The sequence below is a fragment of the Castor canadensis genome, chromosome 3 (genome assembly GCF_047511655.1).
Source record: "Castor canadensis chromosome 3, mCasCan1.hap1v2, whole genome shotgun sequence".
NCBI lineage: Eukaryota > Metazoa > Chordata > Mammalia > Rodentia > Castoridae > Castor > Castor canadensis.
In genome coordinates this window covers 73,577,164-73,597,077 of record NC_133388.1, presented here as the reverse complement: position 1 = coordinate 73,597,077, position 19,914 = coordinate 73,577,164, and the positions used below count along the sequence as shown (strand labels likewise).

General features: G+C 35.4%; 1 protein-coding gene and 1 pseudogene across 7 annotated transcripts in view; both read right to left on the bottom strand.

The window, feature by feature from the left end:
* The window catches only part of Heatr5a (HEAT repeat containing 5A), a 111,147-nt gene that overhangs the window by 17,701 nt on the left and 73,532 nt on the right, over positions 1–19,914 (bottom strand). For 5 of the 7 annotated variants that reach the window (XM_074068204.1, XM_074068209.1, XM_074068206.1 and 2 more), the window contains 10 exons: positions 19,670–19,859; positions 18,172–18,341; positions 15,530–15,556; positions 13,155–13,293; positions 10,336–10,515; positions 8,730–8,969; positions 6,687–6,868; positions 5,422–5,490; positions 4,192–4,371; positions 1,348–1,570 (listed from right to left, as the gene is read on the bottom strand). In XM_074068204.1, the coding sequence (XP_073924305.1) occupies positions 1,348–1,570; positions 4,192–4,371; positions 5,422–5,490; positions 6,687–6,868; positions 8,730–8,969; positions 10,336–10,515; positions 13,155–13,293; positions 15,530–15,556; positions 18,172–18,341; positions 19,670–19,859 (1,600 nt within the window). The remainder of the gene's footprint in view (positions 1–1,347; positions 1,571–4,191; positions 4,372–5,421; positions 5,491–6,686; positions 6,869–8,729; positions 8,970–10,335; positions 10,516–13,154; positions 13,294–15,529; positions 15,557–18,171; positions 18,342–19,669; positions 19,860–19,914) is intronic. The other 2 variants (XM_074068207.1, XM_074068208.1) reach the window with 1 other exon arrangement.
* LOC141421598 (peptidyl-prolyl cis-trans isomerase NIMA-interacting 4 pseudogene) lies at positions 18,348–19,648 on the bottom strand (annotated as a pseudogene).

The window sequence follows — 19,914 nt, the reverse complement described above, 5'->3', positions numbered from 1 at the left end:
ACACCTCCAGGCTATTTTGCTCTGGTTAGTTTAGAGATGGGGGTTCTTGTGAACTGTTTGCCCCAGGTGGCCTCAAACTGTGATCCTTCTGATCGCAACCTCAGTAGCTAGGATTTTATGTGTGTGCCACCAGCACCTCCTTGCCTTATTTTCTTAAATCTCTTACTTTTCTTCTTTAAAAAAAAAAAAAAACCCTAAAATTTTGTTATGACTAATTTTGTCTCTGCTCTTGTAACTACTTTCAAGTCAGTGTAAGTATAGTCTTATATTTCCACAATGTTTGTATTCATAAATGTTATTATTTTGTATACTAAAAAATTTACTTAAAAAACATCACATTGTATTCTTCCTTTTGGAACTTGCTTTAAAAAAAAACCTAATGCTTTAAGATTTATTTGTGCTATACCATTCACTTTTGCTACTAAATTATGTCAATAAATCAGTTTGTTTCCATTTTTATGATACTGAAAAGTATAATAAATACTCTACATACCACTTTGTGAATAACTCCAATCAAAATTCTAATAGAATTTGACAGGCTGTATCTAAAATGCATATCCAGAAAGAAACAGTAACAGCCAAGACATTTTGAAGTAACATGAAGATTAAGAGTGGCTAACAACTACCCAACATATAAATGTGACATTAGTAACTGAGTATAAAATTAATTATCCCATTCCATACTTACAAAATATATTCTAGTTCAACTAAAGTTCAAAATGCAAAAGGTCTTTATGATCTTAAGTAAAAAAAAAAAAAAAAAGTGTTGAGTAACACACAAAAACACAAACCATGGGTTAGAGGCATAGCTCAAGTGGTAGAGCGCCTGCCTAAGTGTGAAGCCTTGACTGAGTTCGACCCCAGTACCATAAAAAATAAAAAAAAGTATAAGACAGGCATCACAAGGGAACAGCATTAAAATGCACATATGAAGGATTAATGAATCAGTAAGAAAAGGACAAACAAAATAGAAAATGGGTGAAGATTATGTAATAAGCAACTTAAACAGACACAAACTTATGAAAAATGATTTTCAAAGAAATAAATAAAAGTACTAGTTTATTCCATCAGACTAGCAAAAATTAAATGTGGTAATATCTCATGTTGGGAAGGCGTGAAGAAACAGGAACATGCTGCTGGTAGGCACACAAATTGCTACAGCCATTTTGGAGAGGAATTTGATTGTATCTTGTGAGGTAAGACGTGCATGCCTTTTGACTTCTAGGTATCTACCCTTATCTGATGAATGAAAATTGTTCTGGGAGATAAAAATTACTTGCTAATAGAGAAATTTTGAAGATATAAGTTATTATTTCTAGGAATTATCTAATTATTATACCTCCTTACCTTCACCAGGAAGTTGGGTGGCAAATTCTGAAGGCAAAGTTAACAGAGCAAAGTCCTGAAGTGCAGCAAGCCAGAGTCTGCTTAGTGTGCCAAGATCTGTGCAGACTAGTTCAAGAAGTCCATCTGATGAATGTGATCCATTTCTGACACTTTCTTCTGAGCAGGTGTTAGTTTTTGAAATTTGTTTGTGTTTTTTATGTCTTTGTACAGCAATTATGTAGACCTGTTTTAATTTATAAGTAGGAAAATCTTTGATGAAAAGGTACCATAACATGTTTACATTTTCTGAAGAGGCAGACTTAACCTTTGAGCACAGTGAGCTTGAAATGCATTGTTATAGGAAGAATACACACATGTGTAACCACACATTCCAAACCAGGGTAGAAAGTTCCAAAAATATCATCTTTAATGAGATGCATCAGGGATAGCAAACACCTGGGAAATATACTGCCACTTTGCACTTTAACAACCCAATTACTGATCACAGCATTCTTTAGGTTAAGGCCTAATAATCCATCTCAACATTCAGATATACGCAGCCATTTCTGAACTGCAATAAGCTGATACTGAAAATATATATCAAAATCTACCACTAAGTCACTATAAAAAGTTTACATAAATAGACTTGTGGACTACAGAACATAGTATGTAACATGTACCACTTTATCTACAACTCTAAAATCCAAAACAAAAAAGCCCTCTGAAAAATTTAAGTTTGTGATAAACCAGTGACAAAACTGAACTTATTTCTAGTCTCTCTATAATACAATATGAGTATTCAGATATTTAACTATAGATTTACTAGTTTGATTATAGTGTATGGTATTCTCCTAGACTTCCTGGATGGATACATAGAATATGAACTGTATTACTTTTCTAAAATCCCCCTATTTCTGAATTCCAAATATATCTGGTTCCAAGGATTTCAGAAAAGGGATGGACCTCAATTACACAGAATGTTGGCCACTCATTATTTACTGACTGAGACAAGACTAAGAGGTGGTAATGACTTTGATCAAAAACATGGAGATTTAAATCACCATAAATAAGGACATGTGACTAGAGTTAGTTGTAAGATATGTTATAGAATTTGTTCCAATAAGATGTTTTAAAGCGACAAAGTGTGTTAAAGATAATTTGATCCAGTTTATTAAATTCAGATAGAACCATTTCCTAACCAATGTTTGCCAACCCTAAATAATGACAGATGTAGAAATTACACAACATGTGGGTTTAAAATAGCTCTACTGAACGAAACCCTTCTGTACATGTTAATTCTCTTAGCTGCTATATACTTTCATTAAAATTATGCATAAGGGGAGCTGATGGAGTGGCTCAAGTGGTAGATCACCTGCCTAGCAAGCGTGTAGCCCCTGGGTACAAACTAGCGCTGCAAAAAAAAAAAAAAGAAAATTATGCATAAGGACTGGAGGTGTGGCTCAAGTGGTAGAGTGCCTGCTTCATAAGCATGAAGCCCTAAGTTCAAACTCCAGTACAACCAGGAAAAAAAAAAGGAATTATTTATTCTAAGAAAATGAGCACTATTTAATATATAAGTCATTCTAGGAAAGAGCATTAAAAAAAACCAATAAGGTATTTGTTATAGTTGATAGAGTATATAAGCAGATACATATAGCTAAGAATTTATTTCAAAAAAATTGATTTTCACTGGCTGTTATAAAACCTCTTTGGTTCATGACTGCCCCTGCTTAAGCAGTGGATAGACAATAAGGACTTTCTAGACTGCTTAGCCAGTATGTCAAGTAACAAATAAGTCTCATGTTGGAAGTCTATTATTTACCTTAAAAATGGACTTACACAGGATTGGTGGAATGGCTCAAATGGTAGAGTGCCTGCCTAGAAAGTGCAAAGCCCTAAATTCAACCCCTAGTACAAAAAAAAAAAAAATTAACTGCATGGCATGGTGGTACAGCCTGTGGTCTCAGCACTCTGAAGGGTTGGAGGCAAGAGGATTATGAATTCAATATAAGCTGGGATACACAGAATTCAAGGCCAGCCTGAGCTACATAGTGAGATTCTGCCTCAAAAAACCAAGGGCTGGCCTTTTTGGGGTTAGGAGTTGCCTTGAGTAAGAATTTGTGCTGAGTAGGGATGCAAAGTGGCTTCTGTAGCACCTTACAGATAGTTATATGCCAAAGAATTGTGAAATCTGAGGTACTAAAGAACAAACTAACCTCACCATGGGCACATGGGCGCTATATAGCCAGAAGATGAAATGCAAAGGGTTAAGAATTCAACATTGAAGCCAGGTGCCAGTGGCTCATGCCCGTAATCCTAGCTACTCAGGTAGAAATCAGGAGGATCGCAGTTCAAAGTCAGCCCCAGACAAATAGTTTATGAGATCCTATTGCAAAAAAAATCAAAGGGCTGGCAGGAATGGCTCAAGTAGTAAGAGTACCTGTTTAGCAAACCCCAGTGCTGAAAAAAAAAAAAAAAAATTCAAGATTGAACATGGTTGTGAGTGCACCTCCAACATAAAATTCACAGTTGGAAAGATGCGGACAGGTAGACACATTGCTATCCTGCAAACTGCAAGGGTTGTATGGCAGCAGCAAGCAGGCAGCTTAACCTTTGAAAGGCAGCTGGATGGACGCTATGGTACGATTAAATTTACAATTTTAATAATAAACAAAAGCAACAAAAACAAACTAACGGTAAGAGATGTAGTGCAATAGGAGAACATCTGTCTTACCATGAGCAAGGCCCTGGTTTCAGGTGCCAGCAACATACATGACTTTCTGTATCTTAGTTAATTTCAATTTGTGACCTAACATTGTTTAGTAACAACTCTATAATTTCAGTTATTAATTAAAAAGTACCCACCTCTGCCCAGGCTTTTAGCACAGCTAAGATCTCCATGGTAGAAGCACTTTCATTATATAAGTGACTTAATGCCTCTTTTCCAGCCTGTATTTTTGTTAATGATGAAACAAGCAACTGATGAACTCTTCGGAGGTCATTAAGGTCACTCACAACTCCACTTGCTATCCAAGCACTGCAAACCTGGTTTTTAAGAAAATCAAAAGTTAATTTAAAAATTGTACTTAGGTCCTTTGTGAGTTTGACAGAGTTCACCCATCTCTGGCATTTAGTCAATGAGACCATCTCACTACCAAGAACCCACAGGAAAGTGCTTGATAAGGACGGTCAAAAGCCAGCATTTCAAAAGGGAATGAAAACTAAGGTTGAAGTAAGGAAACTAGTGCTGTTTAGTATAAAAACTAAAGAGTGTGAGATGTTATTAATATGGATATGATGCTATACTGATTATTTCACCTTTTTATTTAAAATTAGAAGTCATATAACATTAAAAGATAAAAGTACTTAATATTTAAAACGCCAATGATTTTTTTTTTTTGGGCGGTGCTGGGAATTGAATCTAGACTTTTGTACATGCTAGGCAAGTGCTCTACCACTGAGCTGTATCCCCAGCCTCCAATGAAGATTTTGGTTCTTGGGGCTGGAGGCATGGCTCAAGTGGTAGAGAAACTGCCTAGCAAGCATGAGGTCCTGAGTTCATCCTTTGGTACCTCCAAATATACACACACAGTCATCAAAAGAATGAAAAAATTTTTTTTTTTTGTGGCACTCAGGGTGTCGTGCTCGCTAGGCAGGCGCTCTACCACTTGGTCCACACTTTCAGCCAGTATATATACTTCTAGGCAGTATATTTTTAATTTTTAAAACAAAACACTATTAATAATTCTGCAATGCAAAAAGTCTGTTCAATAACCAGACATATTTTTTCTAGGCACCATGGTATTTCTCTATCTCTTTTGGAAGTACTAGGGTTTGAACTTAGGACTTCTATGCTTGCTGGGCAGGCAGTCTGTTACTTGAGTGGAGCCCTTTATGTTCTAGTTATTTTTCAAATAGGATCTTGCATGCAGTTATAAAGAAGGAAAGAATTTAAAAAGAAAAATTTCAAAAGGAAAGAGTAAGAGTAAGCTGAGATTGATGATAAAGCATCTATAAGGAAGAAACTTGGTATCAAATACAAACTGAATTGCTTCTTTAGATTGCTTTTTAAGCTTTGTCTTATTAACGACTGACCTGGCATGCTTTAGCAATGACATCAGGTGGTGTGTCTGAAGTGAAGGCTGGCCTAAGTGCTGCTCCTACCTGACAAAAAATTATAAGATATCAAAGATCAGTAAGAGACATTTTTAACATTGCTTTAAAATTATTTATTCAGAATAGTTATCATGGGCACCTGTTGTGTTTGCCTATCCTGAACACCTTCCCTTATTTTCAGATAAGGGAATCCCAGTTTTTCCGTTGGGAAATCATTTTCTGTCTTAGTCCATGTGGTTCCTTTGGAGCTGACAGTATTGCTTAGCTCCAGAGACAGACTTTGGGATACCAAGAAGCTGACTTTGGCTGAAAGTACCACTGTCTCTGAGAGAGCTATCTTGTTATTACTTGGAGAAAGTAAGCTTCAGAATAAACCCAGTATAAAGAAAGCAGAGACAACTAAGAGATTTTTGACAATAATCTCCCTTTTTCTGCCTAAGTGAGTTGAATTTCTAGCATCTGTCATTCTGAGAGGGCTAAAAATATAGGACTCTCCTTAATTGAGATGAATTACAATATTTTATTCTAGTGGGATAATTCTATGTAACTTCATCCCTTTCTTTTGCTTTCTTCCTAAGCACACGTTGGTGTTACCTGTTGAAAGAAGTGATGGAGAACATTAACCAACTGGTGAACTGTTTTAGAGGCTCTCCCTAATTGCTGGCCATTAAAGGCTGCCTCTGAACCATAAGGTATCCTTGAACAGATACAAGACAGGTGATGATTCTGTTATTTTCCTTACTCTTCTTGTATTGCTCAATGAGCCAGTCAAATACAATCAGTTAAAAAGGTTTCAGAACCAGTAACAGAACCTAAATCCTAAATCTTTCCCTAGGTCTAGAAGAAATTAGTGAAGGAGGTTACACGTAACATTTCCATTCTAGCAATAATGAAAATAAAATATAAATGTATGCTGGACAGATTATTTAGTGTTATGTTGCTTAGTCAGAAATTTTGTAAAATACCTCTCTACTAAAGTTCTTTGTTAGCAAGAAATTATGAAAATTAAGCCTTAAACTATAAAAGACTCGCTTTATATAATATTTTGCTTTTTCTTAGAGCTTTATAAAACATTAGCTTTCAGATTTCTTCTACTAATATACATATTTTCTGTGTACTGATGATACTGGTGATATGTTAGAAGAGCTATCCCTTATGAATTAAGACGTGAGAGGCCAAATGGTTTCATTAACCTTTTTATCAGTATTGTTTAATTTAAAAAAATTCTATTAGAAAATGCTTACATTGGCTTGATACTGTTCCAGGATCACATGACCTGGAAACTCTGGTTCCGGAATAGTTGCAAAGTGCCGAATAATAACTAATAGTGTTTCAAGACCAGAAAGACGGAGCTGGTCACTATGATCTGTGGCAGCCATAAAAGCCATGCGAATTAAATCAGCAAGATGGAGCACCAAAAAGTCATCTACAAGATTAAGAAATGCCTTGTCAAGAAAAAGAATATCAAGATTTATGTTAAAAGATAATTTCTCTTCCTTTAATTTCTTTTAGTTATGATTTGATTTGATTTACTGTTTTGGTCTTACCCTGTGTTAAACACAGACTTTAAGCAGGGCATGGTGATACATGCCTATAATCCCAGTACTTGGCAAGATGAGGCAGGATGATGGTGAGTTCTATGCCAACCTGGGCTACATAGTAAGACTGTATCTCAAAAAAAGCCTCAGAACCAGAAAACAAAACACACATACATATAAATCCTAGACGTTAAGGCTAAATTTAATGACAAATACACACACACACACAACACTATCAGAAACCAAATAATTATATAAAGGTATTCAAAAGCCAAGGTCAGAATTAGCTTCCTTTAAAAGTGCTAATAGTCTTTTTTTTGTTTTTGTAATGTATTGTGATTTTTTTTTTTTTTTTGGTGGTATTAGGGTTTGAACTCAGGGTCTCATGACAGCCTTCTACAGTCTAATATTTTGTTCAGATTTTCTGATAAAAGTACATTAATCAGTAAGCAGACCCTCGCCTTTGATGAATTAGACAATAGTTTATGTTTTTTATGTCAAGTTGACACTAAGAGACTTAATGTTCCTTTGTTATTACTATTTTTTTTGTCAGTATCAGGGTCTGAACTCAGGCCTCATACTTGCTAAGTAGGTGCTCTACCACTTCAGTCATAAAATCCAGCCTAGCCCCTTCGCCTTTAAAGTTATTTTTCTGACAGGGACTTGTGTTTTTTCCCAGGGCTGGCCTGAACAGTGATTTTCCTATGCTATGCCTAGATAGCTGGGGTTACAGATGCATGTCACCACGCCTGGCTTACTGAGGGTCTTGCTAATTTTACCCCCTGGACTGGCCTCAAGCCACAATCCTCCCGATCTCTGCCTTCTGAGCAGCTGGATTACAGGCATGAGCCAATGCCTAGCTCTTAATGTTCCTTTAAAAAGATGGTTCATGAGGTTGTCTTTTTTTTGCACGTACTGCCAAACATACAAATGATGGTCATGTAAAAAACATCTCTAGCTACAGAAACGGTAAGTGACAATTCCTTTCATCCCTATGACACATTCTTTGGTATAAAAATTCTGAGATGCAAGAAAACCATTTAACACTGTTCTAATAATGTTTAAGAACACAGCTAACATTTATTTAGAGGATGTGAGACTGATTCAAAGAATAGAGCTATATAGTTCACACTACCATATCTTAGTAAGTGCCAAGTACAAGGAGCATTAGAATCAGAAAATATCTATGGTATACTAATTTTATACTCAAAAGTATCTTGCATAGTATTCATCCCAAGTAAGAGTCTTAATAAATGCTGCCTTGAAAATTAACTAAATCAGAGATACCTAAGTCACACTCAGACTGGCAATAGCAACATTTTGCTTTGTAATCATTTTGTCTGATAAAGAATATTTCTGTGGACTTAGTAATGTGCACTGTCTTTGAACATGTCCTTATGTGAATTTTAAAGATTAGACATCAAACATAAACACATCTATGACACCAAAATAAATATAAAAATTGGTAAAAATTACAAATAAAAAAACCAAATTTTGTGAACTAGCTACTTGCACATGCCCTTTATATAAAAGCGAATGCAAATTTTAAAACTTCACTATTGAATATATATTTAAACATTAAAAGTGTAGTAACTGATAGCTTATATAAACATTAGGATCAATGATGAAGTTTCATAACTGATTTATAAAAATAACTTTTTAGTTTTACTTTTAAAATTAATATACAAATCATAAGCAGACAGCATTTCTACTTATATCATTTGGTCTTTACATTACCATGCCACTTACTTCTTGAATCTCTTTTTTTCATTTCTTGTGCTAAAGCAAGGTCAAAATGTGCACTGTTTGCATTCTCACATTGGTTAATTATCCTACAGACACATTCAGCAGCAAAGACCCTGGTAGCCCACCGGGGATTGGTAAAAGGGTGTGATTTCTCAACATTTCTGGTAGTCAGGACTGATGCATCATCACCTTTATCGCCTTCTTCCTCTTGCATTGTGTCCACAGAAATCACAGCTGTAAAATCTTTTGTCAAGGGAGAACACATGTTATTACAATTAACTGAAAGAGTTTTACAAAGGTTTACAAAAAATGACTTCAAATGCAGACTAGAATTGGTATTGATCAATCATATCTTTAACACCAAATAATCAGGTATCACAACTACAAGTAACAGTGTTATGTAAAGAAAATGCTAGGAGACAGGGTCCAGGTCAAAATGACAAAGTTGTTAAGTTATATCCAAAGTGAAAAACCAAACACAATACTAGATACTTGAATTTACCAATCTCCTGCATGCAGATGGCTGTACTTAAGAAAGGTCAAAATTCTCCACTAAATTGATGAGTGGGGTGCACTAGTGATTTTTTTGTTGTTGGTGGTGCTAGGTTTATTTTAACACTGGTTAAAACTTAAGTTAAGACTTAAGTAGTAGCCCCCAATACAACAACAACAAAAAGGACTTTAGTAGTAGACAGCAGTATATAGAAGAGAGCATTAAAGAGGAGAAACATATAGAGCCTATGGTTGAAAGGACAGGTATAAGCCTCTGAAAGACATGAATTTTATGTCCCTTTTTTCCTGTTATGTAATTCACACATAAGAACTACATGAAATTATAAGGCTTGAATAACTAAATTGGGAGCTACTAAAACATAGTGGAAAATTCATGGATTTTAAAGTTATGCAGACTTAGGCTTGAATCTGTGTCTTTAAGCAGTTATTTACCTCTCCAAACCATTTTCTCTTCTATAAAATGGAATACTGCCTATTCACAAGATGGGTTTAAGAATTAAATCAGAAAAAATAGATACAGTTCCTGGAACAGTATTTGTTTCTATCTTTTCATCTCATTTGTTTTCTCTCTTACATAAGGATGCACATTTTAAAAAACTCAAATGCAGATTCTTACAAGCAATTATCTTTTATTAGCAAAGACATTAGAGAAATAGCACTATTTTCTAATACTATTTAAAATTAACATTCTTAAATGTGAGAAACTAGCTTGTTCAAATATCAACATCAGTAAGTTCTCTTCAGTATTTGTTGATAGGCAGGAGATCTCTTAAATGTTTAGTATATATGAAAAGACATAATGAGGCTACTATAAATTAGGTTATATTTTTCATAGCACAAATAACTCTACTTTTTAGTTTGTATGATACAGGAAAGTTATTTAATACAATCAGAAAGGAGCCAAAAGTAGCCTTAAGTGTTAGATTTATATTGTTCAAATCAGAGAATTCTTTTAAATGCTAGCATAGAATTGTCATTTGAAGAATGCAAAGACCACACAATTAAAATTTAAACAGATAAGATTTTTAAACAAAAATCTATTTTAAGATTTTTACTTTCAGTTTTATTATTTTAACTGGTAATCACCAGTACTTACCAGCTGATGCAGCAAGCACATCTTTACAAAGTTTTAACCAAAGGGAGAGTTTTTCCACTGCCATAGATGTAAGCATGTGATTTAAAGTCTCTTTGATATCATGGCATAATCTCTGATCTGTCTCTTTGTCTAGTAAGGTCAATAATGCCCCTTCAAGGCCCACTTCTCTGATGTTGGCATCTGACAACAAGAAAACCGATGATCTAAGTAATACAGAAAACAAAACTGACATGAGAAGCACACACATTCAGTGATAGTTAAATATTACATATAAATATATTTAAAGAACTCAGCCTAAACATTTTGCCTTAATTTACTGAGACTGATTTTAGCTCACAGTTGAACTTTGGGATTTTTATGATCTTTGTCACTGAATAAGTCTTTAAGAGTTATTAATGTCTTGTTAGGTAAATAGCCATTGTTTTTTGATATGATTCTTTAATTTTTTCTCTAAAGTTTTTTTTAACATAAGACTAAAAGCAGAACAGAAAACCACCACTGCATGGAGAAAAGTGTTTAATTACTACAACTAAGTTATTGTGAACTATTAAATTAACATAAATCACTGTTCTATATTCTCACTAGAAAGTAATAAAACATCTCAAAGGAGAAATAAAAGCTTTGGTCTAACATCTATTTCCTTTAATTATGAAAATGCTAAAAACTTGTTTTCAAGATTTAACTCATCTAGAAAACAGAAGAATGAAACCTGCTGAGGAGGGAGAATCTAACTAAGATGTATTGCAAGCACATATATAAGAACCATAAGATATCCCCCTGTACAACTATAATATGCTAATGAAATAATTTTAGAGGGAGGTTAACTCATCTAGTATTTATTAAATAATTTATATTATTGAAAAAGTAGAATTATCTTATAAAGAACAGAAGGAGATATAGAAGTGTTTTACATTAACAGTCTAGAAGGGTGTAGTCTAATGCACCGTTATGAATAATGACTGGATCCTAGACTTGGGTGAGGGCAAGGGTGTAGGAAGACGCCATACAGCCATTATTTTTTATAATAACAGGAGAAATCTAAAGACTGTAAAATCTATGATGCTACCAAATCAACGCTGATTTTTTTACATGTCGTGTGTGACTTTGTAGAATGTCCTTATTTTTTGGAAATGCAAACTGAGGCATTTAGGGGTGAACTGTCAGGTCTACAGCCTACTTTGAAATGACTTGGCAAGAAACTTGTGTGTGCATGTTTGTGTGTGTGTGTGTGTGGAGAAAAAGACACATGAAGCAAGTGTCACAAGGATGTTGACTAGGTGAATCTATGTGTTCACTGTATGGTTCTTTAAACTTTCCTACGGGATTGGGAAAATTACAAAATTTTAAAAAAGGAGTATCACAACAGTTCTTTACTATAGTTTTACTCACAGCTAATTTAGTATTTCTCTGAACATGTTTATACCATGAAAACCTAAAGCAACAGATAGAAAATGAAGGTTCCTTTGTGGAGAATGTCTGACATTGTTAGATGACTATTATATCAATCCAGCCATGCTGATAAAAACAAGTCAACACAGAAGTTTTAATATAATAATAAAACTATACTCTAAACAGCACAGACTACTGACAGTAAAGTATATTATAGAGCTGAAAGCTTCAAGATGTTCAAAAGCTTTGTGAAATCTATGACTTTCTAAAAGCGTGACAGTGCTATTGGAACTATACACATACAAGTGTAAGACATTATTACTATTATATGCTAATGGTTTATTTTAATTTATATGCATGTTTGAGTTACTCAAATCATAGTTTTTAAAATAAAGGGATATGGGCTAGGGATATGTGGCTCATTGGTAAACCATTTGCCTAGCAAACCTGAGGCCCTGGGTTCAATCCCCAGTACTGTGAAAAGTTAGTATAAATAAAATAATATAAAATAAAGGGACATATAATTAAAGCAACTCTTACTGATTACAAAATATTTTAACTCAGCTCTAAAGTGGCAGAAAATCCTTCAATTTGTAGTAGACTCACCTATAGTAAATTTTATTAAAATGGTATGTTGAGGAAGGGGAAACATAAATTTCTTAAAGACTAAATCCAATTTCAATTAACCACTATGAACAAAACTTGCTGCAAATTAATGGCTCTCAAACTTTTTTTTCCAGCAGTACTGGTTTTCCCCACCCCACTTGCCCCGACCTTTTTCCTTGTACTGGGGTTTGAACTCAAGGCAGGAGCCCTAACACTTGAGACATGACCCAGTTCTTTTTCTCTTTAGTTATATTTAGGATAGGGGCTCACATTTTTGCCTAGGGGCAGTCTCAGACCATGATCCTGCTATCTATATCTCTTGCATAGCTGGGATTACAGGCACATGTCACCACATATGGCCTGTTAGTTAAGATGGGGGGGGGTCATGTTAACCATGATCTTCCCAATTTCTGTCTCCCAGGTGTCTGGGATTACAGTTGTGAGCCAACATGCTCAGCTTCAAATTTTAGTACTCATAGAAGGACTGCAAAAATTGGACCATAACAAAACAAAACAAAATCCAGATTGTGGGGCTCTTACCCCCAGATTCTGCTACAGAAGGCCTGGGATGGGGCCCAGCCATCTGCACTTTGAGCAACTCCCACATGATGTAGAGGCTGCTGGGTTAAGGCTTCAGTTTGAGAAGCATTGTTCTAGACCACTAATATCACTAATGAAATGGTAATTGTTAGCAATTGCTTCTTGCAGCAGATTTGAGACATTATGCACTATCTTTTAGATTGCATTTTAAAACTAATGTATACATGGAAAATATTATATTATGGCGTTCACTTGAGCTGGACATATGCTAATAAAAGAATTACCTGGAGTCAACTCTTCTCTGTTACCCTTTGCAAGCAAAACAGCATGTTCTGAAACTTCAGCTGCTTCCCTCTGTACAAGCTGACGTAAACAAGCCAGAACTGCTCTTCTCAGTAACAAGTAGGGACTACAAAGATTCACCTGAAAAATTCCATTTAGGGAATGAAATAGCTCAAACTCCTGGTAAAACTAAGAAAGGTTCATACATAGTCACTGGGCTTTCTCTGGATTCTGTCCAGCCCTCAGTGGGCTGGCCATAATTTATCAAAGAAACTTCTTAAAATTATTCTAGTATATATTTATGATTATATAACTTAGAAACAGCTTAAGGACTAATACATGTACTAAGTTATGCATTATTCATACATAAATCCAAGCAAAAGCCTCGTGACTGTGTTAGAAGACAGAATTCATTTAAGTAAAAATAAGAAACACAATTGAAAGGATTTACACATTTGTGCTCATGCAACACTATTTTAATACTCATGATCCTCTAAGAAACACATACAAACATAGCAACTTAGGCAGCATAGCACACTGATTAAACTAACTGGAGGTTCTGGAGTCAAACTGTCTCAGTTTGAGTCCCAGAGCCACCACTTGCTAGCTGTGTGACCTTGGGCAAGTTCTTTAAACTCTCTGTGGCTTAGTTTCCTTACTTATAACATTAGGCCATCTCACAGGGCTATTGTGAGGTTAACATGAAGTAACATGCAAAGTGCTTACTATGGAAGCTGGCAAATGATAGTGCTCAATAAATGTCAGTTATTATTAATGTAGTCACTAACAGTAGTATTTCATTCAGAAGACATACAGAGTAAGTAAAGGCATTTCCAAATAAAGGTAGGTTTACTCAGAAAACATACTGACAAAAATGCTCTTTAGAGACACTACAGAATAGCAAATTTTACATATATGTATAGGTATATATAGAAATACATATGCACTATCACAGAGCTACTAAGTAAATCTCACTAGGATGTGTCTACATATGGGAAGAGATAAGCTTGGTGATGTACCTAAAATAATCAATTACGCAGCCCAGGCCAGCCTCAAACTTCATTATCTCTCTTCCTCAGTTTCCAGAATGCTGGGATTATAGGCATATATCATCATGCCTGGGCTCCTGGGTACAAATTCTTACTCAATAGCTTCATAAGTGATATCAAGTTTAGAGATTTAAAATTTATTTTCTTCTAATCAGGAAAGATCAGTTTTGGTGAGGTCTGTAACAACGAATGCATACTTTTTCAGTGCTGGATATTCAACCCAGTGCCTCACACATGTTAAGCATATGTTCTACCACTGAGCTACATCTCAGCCCAATATGTATCTGATGACAGCAATGTTCAAAGCAAATTTTGACAAATAATAGCACAGTTGTGACAGTGATCTTATGTTGATCTGGAATATGTGGGACAAACAGGACCGAAGTAGATGAGTTTGTTGTAAAGAGCAGAGGCTAAATTCTAGTTTTCAATGTAGAAGAAGAAAATACATGCAAAGACAGCTGAATCCTAAATATTATTATACACCAAAAAAATCCCAGAAAAAATTGGTTGAAAAGTGAAACATACGGATGAGAACTGCTTTGCAAGTATGTTCTATTATTCCCTCAAGCTATACCATAAACACAAAACTGGAAGGAGAAGAATGTCATTCACAAATGTCTCCAGGCACTGTCATGCCACTCGTGTGTAGGAATTTCTGTTGTTAGAAACTAGTACACAGAATAACAGAAGTTAAAATAAAAGTGAGATTAAGCTTACTCATGCCCAAGATTACTGCTTTATTTAACAACAATGATAAAAAGGTACTTTATACAATAATTTTTAAAGAAAAGTTAATGAAGCTACTAGCAATTTTAACTGGAGGTTTACAAGCATATAATACAAGGCAGGTGCAGCATTTTTCAGGCTGGTCAAACAATCTTAAAAAAAAAGCATGCTTAGAAGTACTCTTTGTTTGGTAGAAAAGAGCTTGAAGGTTGTCACATAAAGCAAAATGGGAGGCTTAATATGTCCATGTCATTCTCCAGCATTTCAACTGGGAAAAGGAATAGGAGGTTAAGGCAAACAAAGCAGGCAAAATACAGAAATCAAACTCCCAACTGCAATTCCTTTCTAAAATGAATATATTAAATCAAAATGATGCAAAATTTAGTGCAAGGAATGAGTATACCAGTTGGAGATTAGGAAGGATTTGCTTATACTGATATTAAACATCATGTAACATGCCATACATACTGGACTTTGCATTACTGGTTAGTTTAAACACAGAGATGCAGAGGAAAACAAGAGCATCTATAACCAAAAACGACACAAGGAAATAGCACTGCAAACCTCAAAAAAGTTAGAATTAAGGGTCAGGGACCTACCAACACAGAATTATCCAACAAGATCTCCTGCACAAAAACAAATGATAAACTGGTCATAACAAAACCAAAAGATAAATACTAGGATGACTTTGACAACAGTCAGCTAAGCATTAAAGTATAAATGCTGACAGTTATTCAAATTTACTTAGCTTCAGTTTAAAAATGTGACACAAATACTTTATTTTCCAACTTAATAAAACATGAGTTGAGCTAAGATCATGAAAACAGTCAACTCAAGAATTCCAAGACATAAATGTATAAAATGCACCAGAATTTAATAATGCACATTTGAGTAATGAGGTTTTCCTTTGGAATCTAATTAAGTCTCAGAATTGAAATAAAATCAAGTAGACATCTCTGTGAGGAATGATTTGGATTTCACTCACACAAACAGGTGTCCAGAAGGAGACAAAGTTAGGGGTTTACCTCATCATAAGTTAATTATAGATATTTATTTATTATTTATTTATAACTCTTGGAAGCTAAGTTTTAAAAGTGAGAGTACTCAGAATTGCTAGTGTAGCTAAGGCCAAGTGCAGACTAGAAGTTAAACAGCATGCAGTTAGAAGGAAACCTTTATAGTCTGATTCGTGTTTAATGATGAAATGCAACTTCCTTACTTCAGAAATGCTGTGAAATATAATAATTTCAATCTACTAAATTTAGAATAAATTATTAACCAAAATGAGACAAAATTAACATAGTATAGTGATAGTTTCTGAATATATGATTTCTGTAAGAAAAACTGCTCAATATTACAAGCAACGTAAGATTTGTAACTGTTAGTGCAGACTTTCTCAACTGCTCAATGTATCAATGCAAAAGAAAAATCTCCTAATATGATGGTATCAATTGCCTTTTACATGTAATCTTTTTTTGCAATGGGGAAGGAAAAAAGATAATGATCCTGATAGATCTTTTCCATCATGAATTAGTCTCTCTCTTTACTTCTCAATAAATTTGTTCTTTTTCTATACATACTACTTTCCCTAACACAACTGGTTCATACTCTAAACAGTAAAGGAACAAAAGTTTCTGTCAGAAAAGTCAGTAACATCATTTTTTTTTAGTTTTATATGACTGTTAGTATCAATAATTAGTACAATGAATTGTTTATTGTCATGACAATAAAACTAACTGCTATTGTCAAGTGCTAATTAAAAGACTGGGACACCTGCTTTTATACACAGTATCTTATGTCATTCTCCTGTTTAACAAAGTAAGCAGCTAGTGTGGAAGAGGTTATGGGCCTTCCATACAGCTATTTTAGCTATATGTAGCTAGGAAGTGACAAGACTGGGATATAATTTAGGCATAAAGAGGTTATGGGCCTTCCATACAGCTACATAGCTATATGTAGCTAGGAAGTGACAAGACTGGGATATAATTTAGGCATAAAATCTATAAAGGCTATAAAATAACAAAATGATGACTGGATGAGGCACCCAGAAACTTGGATTCTAGACTTAAGAGTCAGCTGCCACTACTTAGACATGCTACCTACGGCAAGTTATTTCACGTCGTGGTCCTCAGGTTATCTTTATATTGAGACTGGTCTTGCTAGGTGCCAGTGGCTCACACCTGTAATCCTACTACTTGGGAGGCAGAGATGAGGAGGACTGTGGTCCAAGGCCAGTGTGGACAGAAAAAGAGAGAACCTGTCTCAAAAATACCCAACACAAACAAGGGCTAGCCTAGAAAGATGAGGTCCTGCATTCAAACCCCATTACAAAAAAAAAAAAAAAAAAAGATTGGTTTCAATGATGCAAACATCATTCTACAAAAGCAGGGATAATCTCTCTGACAGAGTTTTAGATTTTGCGGTTTTGTCAAGTTTTGTTTCAAGTTTGAAAATGAAAAGACTGTCTAAAGTAATGCTTTTCAACTGCCATGTTGTTAATGGGAGTGTGCTGTGAGAACTGTGCAGGCAGAAAAAGTTAAAAAGCCACTGCGTCAAGTTATAATCCCAAATGCCACTCACATTTTGAGGTAAGTCCAGACACAAATTGATTATGCCGAAGAATATCTTAAAAACAAAGCTTGTGAACCATTTCATCCCAACTTCTGGTTGAATGCCTTCAACTCTGAGACAGGGGCTTGCTATGCAGCTTAGGTTGGCCTTGAACTTGTGATCCTCCTGCCTTAGCCCACTGAGTGCTGTGATTACAGATGTGCCCCCCCCCATGCCTGGCCTTGCCTTCATCTTTTTACATTTGTTAGATGCATTGTAAGAACCCAGTATATGTTGCTAAAATTTAAGGAAAACTTTTACTATTTCTCCATCTGAGATGCAAATAACATTTTGTGTCATAAATTAGAATAAAGGAAGAAGGAAAAAAAAAAAGACAAGTGATCACATAAATATCTGCATGTCCTACAGCACTTACACATTACCTGGGACTGACTGGCAAATAAATATTTCAAGTATTAAGTTCAACACCAATGGAAGAAACATGAATCCATATATGAGAGATGTAGAGATAAATATATGAATGCTGTCTCCCCATTTCCCAAACAGAGTGAAAGAAAATAGCCATCATACAACATATAATTTTGTGCATAGTCTAGAGAATAATGAAGTTGAAATAAATATAAATTTCCAATTAAAGAAACAAAGGCCTAATTTATAACTGTGTACTCACACAGAGGCTGTTAACCAGGCTGGACAAGTTGACATGTCGTGGAGCAAACATATGAAGCTGCTGAAGGCAAGAGATGGCCTGAGCCTGGACAAGGCAGTCTGGGTTATCCTGCATCACTGCACAACCCAGAAGACAAGAAGTCCTTAAGGTAGAAACTGAAGTATTGTTCCCTAAAATAGAAGCCAAAAGCTTTTGATAATTGGCCCATAAAATCATTAGTCTTTAAACATGTGTTAGTAAGTGTTAAAATTTATTTTCAGTTTTAAACCTAAGATCTGTGAAGTAAAATTTCTACTACAAAAGAAGTAGGAGCTGTGGCCACAGGTCAGTGGTAGATCACGTCCTTAGCATGTGTAAAGCCCTGGGTACAATACACAGTGTGTGCATACACACATAAAACAGGGAGACTCTACATCACAAATTTGTAGTATCAGGGGCTGGGCATGGTGATACATGCCTGTAATCCTGGCTACTCAGGAGGCAGAGATTAGGAGAACAGAAATTTGAGGCCAGCCCAGGCAAAAAAAAGTCAGTGAGACCATATCTCAATAAATATGCTAGGCATGGTAGTAAACAACTATAATACCAGCTATGAGGGAGGCGTTAAGTAGGTAGATCATGGTCCAAAGTCAGCCCCAGATAAAAGCATGAGACTGCATCTGAGAATAACAAAAGCAAGGACCTGAATTCAAGGCCCAGTACCAAAAAAAAAAAAAAAAAAAAAAACATGCATTATAATCATATACTACGCAATTTGGACAGATTCAAATAGTTGAGATTTTGGACTTAGTCATTTCTTTTTTCTTTTTCTTTTTTATTCAGCCACATGATTTTATGATATCCAAATTTGGTTTGAACTGGAGGGTCTGTAAACACAGGCTTATCCATCCTACTTACAGGCAAGGCAAATGCTGCTCTTGAAATGGTCCCACGATGGACCCTCTGGTCATCCAACCCAAGTTGCCCCCTTGCCTGGCTTTATCTTCACTATGTTGTGTGGCCACTTCATTGAATCTCATTCCAGACTTTAACTTTTCCATGGCTTCCATGACTTTGCTGTGTTTGTCACACAAAACGTGTCTGACCTTTACTGCATTGCCACCACCTTTGGGGCCCTGAGCCTTCTTGTCAGCACTGTCACTCCCAGAGGATGCACCCCTTTTCCTCCGCTTTTCTAGAACCACTTTTTCATTTGGGCAGCATCTTCTAAACTTGTTGTTGAACTCTCAACTCTAGTCATTTCTTAAGAGATCAGGGCTCTTGATTCTACTCTACTTCACGTCTGTCATTTCAACAACCAGTGAATCATCTTTAGGACATATCCTAGCTCTCTAAATATGATACTCTTGTCTCAAGGCAAGAGAAATCATGCTGAATGGCATTCATTTAACAGAACTTACCGAGTACCTACTATGAGCCAAGCATAGAGATTAGCAACAGAATTCATTTTTACCCACACATTTTTAATATAAAATTACAAAAAGCAGCCTATACATACCTTGTAGCTCTGGACCTAACATGGTGATGAGGGCATTCAAGCAGCGACCCAGACTCTGATGAACCTCAGCATGAGTAGGAGGCACACTTAACAATGACATGATAATGAGAGAAAGGGTTGGCTCCACATGCACATAATACAGCACACCAGCAGAATCAATTATCAGTGACAGAGAATGCAGTGCCCAGGTCTGTGAAGACGGGAAAATGATGAAAAAATGTTAAAGTAGCATTAAGAAAGATGAA